The 9,292-nt window shown below is 43.9% G+C and overlaps 1 protein-coding gene across 1 annotated transcript; it reads right to left on the reverse strand.

Annotated features, from left to right (window-relative positions):
• Positions 1-506: 506 nt before the first annotated feature.
• HIGD1A (HIG1 hypoxia inducible domain family member 1A) lies at positions 507-8,789 on the reverse strand. Its single transcript, XM_032238042.1, has 4 exons — positions 8,678-8,789; positions 5,226-5,327; positions 2,941-3,075; positions 507-1,254 (listed from the first exon to the last, which is right to left on the reverse strand). The coding sequence occupies exons 2-4, from the start codon at positions 5,320-5,322 to the stop codon at positions 1,187-1,189; spliced, it is 300 nt and encodes a 99-aa protein (XP_032093933.1). The 5' UTR covers positions 5,323-5,327; positions 8,678-8,789; the 3' UTR covers positions 507-1,186.
• Positions 8,790-9,292: the final 503 nt, after the last annotated feature.

The raw sequence follows: 9,292 nt of genomic DNA on the forward strand, positions 1-9,292 counted from the left end.
CCACAACAGGAATCACCAGCCTTGGCGATGGTTGTTATCTTGAGGACTAGATATTTCATAGGGATTTTTTTTTAGCCCGTCGTGCCTGGCCTGCTTGAGTTATGACTGGAATTGCCAGACACGATGACAGTTGTTAACTCGAGGACCCGCTGGGTGACAGCATTTGTGCAACCCGTCATGCCTGGCCACGCTTTATGTAAGTCACAATCCCTTCTCAAGCAGAATTGGGAAAGAGGCAGATGTTTTAGCCTGCGCACAAACGCAGGACGCACAACTGAAGTGTAACACAACTGAAGTGTAGCGCAATTCAATGATTCTTCCGTGTAAAACATCACCTCTACCACCCCAATTTTTTTTTTTAAAAGAACATATGCATACAGAGGTCCTCAAAGTTACAGCCAAAATATGATGATTGTTGTGACTTTGTGTAACATTTTTTTGGTGCCTTGCATTTTTACACACACACACACACACCACAAATAAAAACATTAAGCTCAATATATCCGTTTTTTGGCTAAATAATTTAAACATCTACAGTTTTAATAAGGTGTAATAAATACAACTGTGAATAGCACGATAGACAGCTGAAGTGTTAGAATGCTCTCTCGTTTCTCTCTGTCACAAATGTTGTGGTTTTCTGGTGTGCACAAGCACCAGAGTGTCCCCCCAAAAAAAGCACATTTAACAGGAGGGTGACAGGATCTCAAGCGACAAATAAAAACACCACAACTTGTCACAACCTTCCCCAGAAATGGATTAAAAAAGCAACTTTTTTTGTGTCGGCGGTTTGATGAGTTGTGGTCTAAATTCACTTCTGAAGGAAGCAGGGGAAAATATCTCGATTTTGGGGGAAAATACACACAACAGTGTGTGTCACAATATGATCCCCACCCCCCACCCCCAAAAAGGTTGTCTGCGAGAGAAAAATCTGGAGTCGCCTCAGTCACACATAGTGCCGACGCGGAGGGTAGAAATGGCAGCGAAGGAACAAAGCTCAATTCGTGGTTTTGAGCATAAAATAAAATAAAAAAAATAAGGGATTTTTGTGACCCACAAAGGAAATATGGTGTCAGGAAAAGTTGGGTGTGGAAGAGGTATAAAATTAGAATTAAATTTTGTTTTCTTTTTCCTCCTTCACCGCAGATAAGGAAAACTATCCCTACGGTGGAGAGGAAGGGGGAGAGATTCAACGGGTTTCTGACGACTTTGAATGAGGCTTCCAGACGTAATCCCGGATCATTGTATAAACCACACCTGGAAGAAAGAAAGAAACAAAGAATAAGCAAGTTTGATGGGAGAAAATAATGTGTTGATGCAGTAACCGCGAAGGGGGGGGGGAATCCTGGACTTATAGCGGACGATCGCTTAACGATGAGCCAGCTGTGCGAGGTGGCAGCCAAAAAGGCCAATACGATCCTAGACTGCATTAACCGAGGGAGAGAATCAAGATCACGAGAGGTGTTAATACTGGTTGATGAAGCCTTAGTAAGACCCTATGTGGAATATCGCGGTCCCACCACAAAACCGTGTTCAACTAAAGCGTGCTCAACGAAACCGCGTAGCTGATGTCATCACAGGGCGACAACAGCGCGGAGACAGAAGCACGCTGTAAATGCTAAACCTAAAATTAACCCCTAAACCTAAACCTAACCCTTAACCTAACCCTAAAACTAATCCTAACCCTAACCCTAACCTTTAACCTAACCCTAAACCTAACCCTAACCTTAACTTGAATCGGCTTGCTTTCAAAGCGCTATTTAAAGCGCCCTTCTTTCTCCACGCTCGCTGTAGTCGCCCTGTTGATGACGTCAGCAACGCGGTTTAATCAGGCGCGCTTTAGTCGAGCGCGGTTTTGTCGTGCCATGGAATATCGCATGCAGTTTTATTACAAAATATTATACTTTATATTACAAAAAATACTAGCCAATAACCCTGCATTGCCTGGTTTTTTTTTATTTATAGCGGGGGGGAAATGTCCGGACCAAACATAATTTCTCATGTTGGATTTTCCCCCTTACCAGAGGGGGCCGCCCCTTTGTGGAGCTCTGTGAACAGGCGCTTAACAGGACACCCACCCTGAGTGGTGTTAGGGGTGTCAGTATTTGTCTCCAGAGAGTAAGTCATCTGTGTACCAGGTTTGGTTGAAATTGCTCAAGGCGTTCCAGAGTTATGCTGGAACGAACAAGCACACACACACACACACACACACACACACACACACACACAGTTGTGGGTGTGTGGGTGTGTGTATGTATGCATATGTACAGTTATAGATTTTATATATTAACCATATTATAAAATATTGTTAAAATATTACATTATATTGTGTTGTAAATTATATATATATATATATTGTTATATTACATTATAAAGTTACATTAAAAACATTATTATAAAATAATAATACTTGTCTTATAACAAATATTATAAAATAAATGTTATAAAATATTGTAAAATATATTGTATTATATTACATTTACATTAATTACATTATAATAAAAATAAAAAAAATAAAAAAAATGTTGAGGCTCTAGTCTAGAAAAGAGTGCAGAGAAGAGCAAGAAAGAGGATGAGGGGACTGGAGACTAAAACATATGAAGAACGGTTGCAGGAACTGGGCATGTCTAGTTTAATGAAAAGAAGGACTAGGGGAGACAGGATAGCAGTCTTCCAATATCTCAGGGGTTGCCCCAAAGAAGAGGGAGTCAAACTATTCTCCAAGGCACCAGAAAAGGAGGACTAGAAGCAATGAAGGAAAACTAAGGAGCAAAGCAACCTGGAATTAAGGAGAAATGTCACGGTGAGAACTATTAACCACTGGAACTCCTTGTGGGTGGCTCCATCCCTGGAGCTTTTGAAAGAGGAGGTTGGAGAGACGTTTGTCTGGAATTGTCGGGCCTGAGCAGGGGGGTTGGACCTCCAAGGTCCCTTCCAACTTACCGCAAACGATGCTCCCCACCACAAAGCCCTGGGCAGCCATCCGCGTGTGGATCAAGTGGATGGACATTTTGGTCTCTCCTCGGTTCTTCACCCGGTAGATGCCGAAGGCGGCCAGACTGAGACAACCCGCCAGACCTGGGGAAGGCAGAGGAAGAATGGGTCAGCGGGTTTGGGGTGGGACGAGAGAGGAGGAGGAGGACTACGGGTGCTCTCTGAGCTGGGTGGTTTTCTTGCAGACTTTTCATGACCCAGCTAGGTAATATCTTCAGGGTTAGGGTTAGGGCTTTTGTGGAGAGAGGGAGGAAGACTAGTCCCGAGAAAGGCAGTGGAAGAACTGTCAAGATTTCAGGGGTCCCAGGAATTAGTTGAGAAGGGAGGGTGGGAAGGAAGGAACGCGAGACCAGAGAAAAATAGGGGAAAAACCGCCATGGCTTCAGTGGGTCTGGGGTCCCCAGTGCTGCGCCCTGCAACGCTGTCCCTGCGTGGCACGACAAAACCGCGCCCGACTAAGCCGCGCCCGATTAAACCGCGTTGCTGACGTCATCAACAGGGCGACAACAGCGAGCACGGAGAAAGAAGGGCGTTTTAAATAGCGCTTTGAAAACAAGCCAATTCAACTTAAGGTAAGGGTTAGGTTTAGGGTTAGGTTTAGGGTTAGGTTAAGGGTTAGGTTAAGGGTTAGCTTTAGGGTTAGGGTTAGGTTAAAGGTTAGGATTAGGTTAAGGGTTAGGGTTAGCTTTAGGGTTAGGGGTTAATTTTAGGTTTAGCGTTTATAGCGTGCTTCTGTCTCCGCGCTGTTGATGACGTCAGCTACGCGGTTTCGTCAAGCGCAGTTTAGTCGAGCGTGGTTTTGTGGTGGAACCCTGTCCCTGAAAGGAGGGGAAGGAGGAGGAAGGAAAGAACCAAGGAAAGAAGGAAGTGGAGGAAGGGAGAGAGAGGAAGTGGAAGGAATGAACAACGGAATGAAGGAAAGAACAAAGGAAGGAAAGTGAGGGATGAAGGGAAGGGAAGACAGCAGAATGAGAGGGAGGATTGTGGGGTCCCTGGTGCTCTCTGAGCTGGGAGGTTTTCTCACAGACGTTTCATAATCCAAGTAGGTAACAGCATCAGTGCTACAACTGAGTGATGTGTTCGAAGAGGAAGAGGAACCCACAGACAGCCTAGGCAGGGATGGCAAACCTTTTTCTTATGGTGTGCCAAGATTATTTGCGCATGTGCTACTGTGCACGTATGCGTGCCCACACCAATTCAATCCTCCCTGCCCACCTGTGCATGCATGCGTGACCTTCCCAGGCTCCAGAGGCTTTCCTGAAACCTGGGGAGGGCAAAAATGGCCTCCCCCAGGCCCCCAGAAGCCGGAAACGGATCATTTCAGAATGTCCGGTTGGCCGGTTGGTGGTGTTTTTCACCCCACAAGGCTTCAGGGAAGCCTCCGGAGACTTGGGAGGGCTAAAACGGTCTCCCCCAGCCCTCCAGAAGGCTGAAAACCAGCTGGCTGGCGTACACATGCGTGTCGGAGCTGATAACTGGCGTGACAGCAAATATGGCTCCACGTGCCATAATTCGCCATCACGGGCCTGGGCCACAGGTGTCAAACTGACGTCCCACAGGCCAGATGTGTCAAATGAGCCCACACCCAGCCCCAGAAAGGCAAAAAGGAAAAAGGGGGGGGAGGTCACATGATATCAATGTAATACCACGAGTTCCAGACCCGTGGCCTAGGCTTATAGAAAAAGATTTTGTGAGTCTCGTTACTTTCCTCCCGACCATGTGAACCCACAATCACACCCACCCCTCAATCCCACAAATGCCTTTTGAAATACAGGTAAGTCCTCAACTTGGAAAGGCCCGGAAACAATGACCTATGACCAGTGCTCGCACTTTATGACCACTATCGCCTTCTCGGCGACATACGATCAAGATTTTGCAGGCTTGGCAACTGGATTCATTTCGGGACTGTGCAAAAGGACTCTTGCAAAAAAAGTCGCGAAATCCAACACTTAACGACTGGAAAAAAAAAAGGTCTATTTCCCATTGCGGTCGTTAAGTCGAGGATTACCTGTATAGAGAAGGCATTCTCAAGATGGGCAGTTGGAAGATGTGGGGAATTCTGCTTGTTGGGAGTCCAGGTGGAGAAATTCTGATTTCATCCCCCGCTGGGTGAATTCGAACCCATTGTTCAGATCTCGAGCAACTGTCGGAATTCACCAAAGACGCCATTGGCGAAACGGGACGGACTCAGAGATACCGGCCGGCGGACAGCAAAGCCCAAGAGAGGCACCTACCCAGGGGGACGAAGGGCATTTCCTTCGATTTTCGCAGCAGTTTTGAACCCGCTGTTTCATCATAAGTTGGGAAGACTTTTTCCGAGGTGGATGCCATGGTCACTGTAAGGAAACAGAAATGGATGGAAGGTTACGTTGGAGAGAGGGGAGAAAAAAAGCAGACTTTGGAAAATACAGGAGGTCCTCGACTTACAGTGGTCCATTTAGTGACCAAAGTTAAATTGCCGACGGTCCTCGTAATTACGAGTTGTCACAACGTCCTTATGGTAGTCCTCGACTTATGACCACAATGGAGCTCAATGTTTATGTTTTTGAGGGAGAAGTTGCTTAAGTGAATTTTGCCCTATTTTAACGACACGATTGATAAAGGGAATCATTGTATGTATGTATGCAGGCACACACACATATATCCATACACATACACATACATATGCAAATATGCATGTATACATACACACACCAGTAAATAAATATATTACTATACATATATATAAGTTCTCTAGTCACACTAGACACCAAAATGGGCAGCATATAAATGTAATAAATATAACAGAATTGGAAGGGACCTTGGGAGGTCATCTAGTCCAACCCTCTGCTCAAGTAGGAGGCCCTTACATGATGATAGGACAAGAGTTGGAGATGACCTAGTCTGACTCCCTCCCACTCAAGGAGACGCTGACATAATCATAGAATACAGAGTTGGAAGGGAACTTAGAGGTCATCTAGTCTAACTCCTGCTCAATTATGGTTAAAACTGAGTTGACCAAAAGCAGCAAATGCAACGAAGTCAATGTATAAAGTCCCTGTCAGTCAGAAACACACACACACACACACACACACGGAATACAAATCTATTTCTCTCCACACGGCTGGTCTGGATAATAAGGCACTTCCTTGTCCCAAATTCGTGACTTCACTTCCTGGCAACATTTCTACCACTAATTTCATCAGACTCTCTCCCAGCCGGTTGTGAGCAAAGAGCTGTTGCGTCATTGTGTAAGAATGTTCTGAAAACCCCTCCTTTTATGGCTTGTGGCTCATGTGATTTCACCTCTTTGCAAAGTGATTTTGCAAACCTTTAAAAGAAAAAAATCACCTTGCCAACGTCCTTGACCTTATTCCCATATTTTTTTCTGCCCAAAATCCCAGCCAGCAATTCCTTGGAATGGAGAAAGACAAGGATTTTTTTAAAAGGACTTTAATTGAACTAAGCTAGAAATAAAGAGAAGTTTCCCAACAGGGAGAACCAGTGGAACACTTGCCACAAGGAGATGTGGGTTTTCCAACATGAGAGGCTTTTAAGAATAGACTGGGCTGAAATGGTAGAGCTGGAGCAGGGGGACTGATGACCACCAAGGTCCCTTTCAACTCTGTGATTCTGTAAGGATTTCCTGCTCTAGCAGGGGGCTGGACTAGATGACTTCCAAGGTCCCTTCTACCTCCGATATTCTGCTATCCTGTAAGGGTCCCCTACTTGAGAAGAGTTGGACTAGAAGACCTCCAAGGTCCCTCTAACCCTGTTATTCTGAAGCACCCACATGCCTGCTATTTAGGGACTGATTTCAGGAAATCCTCAACTTATGACCACAACCGAGGCCCAGATTTCCATCGCTAAGCAAGGCAGTTGTGACATGGATTTTGCCCTGATTTACCACCTTTCTGGCCATTGTTATTCAGGGAATTGCTGCCATTGTTCAATTACCACCGTGGGTCCTTGAGATATGGCTGCAACTGAGCTCAAAATTTATGTCGCTGAGCGAGACATTTGTGAAGTGAGCTTTGCCCTATTGTACAACCTTTCCAGTCGCAGTTAAGTTGAATCACTGCTGTTGTTGAGTATCCCAGTTGGTATATGAATCCCGTTCATTTTGCTCGCCAGATCACAGAGGGATCAGGTGACCTGGGACGCTGCGACGGTCATAAATATGAGTCAGATGTCAAAGCGTCCAAATTTTGATCACGTGACTTTGGGGATGTGACAAAATGTGAAAAACGATCTGTTTTTTTTCCCCAGAACCGTTGGAACTTCGCTAGGCCAAAACCGGATGACAAGGACACCTGATTCCGGGATGGGAAGTTCTGGCGCCACAAAGTTTTGTTTTGAGAAGACACAACTAGCCTATTCACAATTTTGGGGCAAAAGAGGGGTGGAAGCATTGCTTTCCAGCAGATTGACAGCTGTCAATATTCAGAAAGCAATTTGCATGAGCCTGAGAAACACTTTGCCCTAATTTGCATGCAATTAATAATGTTTCCAATTGTAATTTTAATAGTTTCTGCATTTCTCTTTTTTAGTGTTTGCAAGCTGCCTAGAGTGGCCTTATTTGTGAGAGAGGTTAGTTGTGTCTTAAGAAACAAAACTTCATATACATGTATGTATGTATGTATGTATGTGTGTGTGTAGCTGTATAGATTTATTGATTAAATTAAATTTATTCAAAAACACAACGTACTTTACATTCATATATATATATATATATATGTATGTATGTATGTGTGTGTGTATATATATATATATATATATATATATATATATATATATATATATATATATATATATTGTTTTTTTATTTGTGCTGATAAATAAATAAAGGGAGACTAGTATAAATCTATTTCAAGCTATTTAGCTCTCATCAGCTAACCATATATATATATATATATATGTAGGTCTCACCCGCGAAAACCTCAGAAAACATATATATATATATATATATATATATATATATATATATATATATATATATATATATTCATTCATTACATTTAATTTTGTATGTATAATATATTGATTTATTACATTTAGGTTTTATACATATAACGTGTTGATCAATTAAATTTAGACATTTGTTGAGCTATGAAATTTAAATTTATACATATAGATAATGTATTGATCTATGACATTTAAATTATACATATAATGTAGATTAATTTGATATTAAATTTTATATAGGTATATCATGTATTGATTTATTAAAGTATATATAATTATTTTGTGTGTGTGTATTTCTTAAGATATATATTAAATATATCTGCAATACAGGTGAAGCAACTCTGGGCAGCTTACAAAAAAAAATAAAAAGAATAAATATCAAAAGAACTTAAATTACAATGTCCTTTAGGAAATTACACCGCCCACCTCATTTAAAGTAACCCTGGGTAGTTTAAAACGTAGATCTAATATACGAGCACAGATGATAAATAGATGGATAAAATGTTATATAATACACAATTATTAATCAACACTATCCTTATTATAGCTTCTATATCATAAAAATTTAAATTATGGGGAGGGGGGTCATGCGGCCGGGGATGATGGTCACCGTATCCCGCGCAGCCAGAAAGGGTGGGGATGATGGGCGGGGTAGTCCCCTTTCCAACAATCAACCGGGGAACGGCGGAGGAACTCCCCACCTGAGGCCTCCGGGGTCGCCTCAGCCCTCCCTGGGACTCACCTGCGGGTATCTCAACCTTCCTTCTCACTCGCCGGCCGGCTTCTAATCGAGGCGGTGACGAGGCCGCCTCGGGTCTTTCACCGACTATGCCGCGCCCCAAAAAGATGACGCAATTCCGGTTCCCGCCCCGCCCCTTCCGCCCATCGCGTCGTGTGTTCGTTCTTGAGGGCCTTGAAGGTTGCCCGTGTTCCCACGAAAGCCTTTCGGGCCGTCAGGTCTTTCGCCGCCCCGCCTCCTTGACGACATAGAAACCGCGCGGCCAATCAGAGGGCCTCGCCTTTTTTTCCCGCTGCCATGGTGACGCGGTTGCCAAGGGGATGGAATGCGAGGCGATTTGAGGACCTGTTGGGGGTTTTTTTCCCGCGCTTTTTTGTGGGTTCTTTTTGGGTTCACACGATGCGTCAAAAAAACAAAAAAAAAAACCAACCCACAAGCGAGTCGAAGGTTCGTTGACCCGGGTTCTCACGCCATCTTCTGACCTGGACGGAAAAAACGGGGGAGGGGAAAAAAAACTCAGAGGAAATTCAGCCTGATTCGTGTGGGGGGGAGGGGACGCGGATTCGTTGGTTGTGTGAAAACACAACATTTGCGCTTAATGCGTGTAAGGTACACACC

The sequence above is a fragment of the Thamnophis elegans genome, chromosome Z (genome assembly GCF_009769535.1).
Source record: "Thamnophis elegans isolate rThaEle1 chromosome Z, rThaEle1.pri, whole genome shotgun sequence".
Lineage (NCBI taxonomy): Eukaryota > Metazoa > Chordata > Lepidosauria > Squamata > Colubridae > Thamnophis > Thamnophis elegans.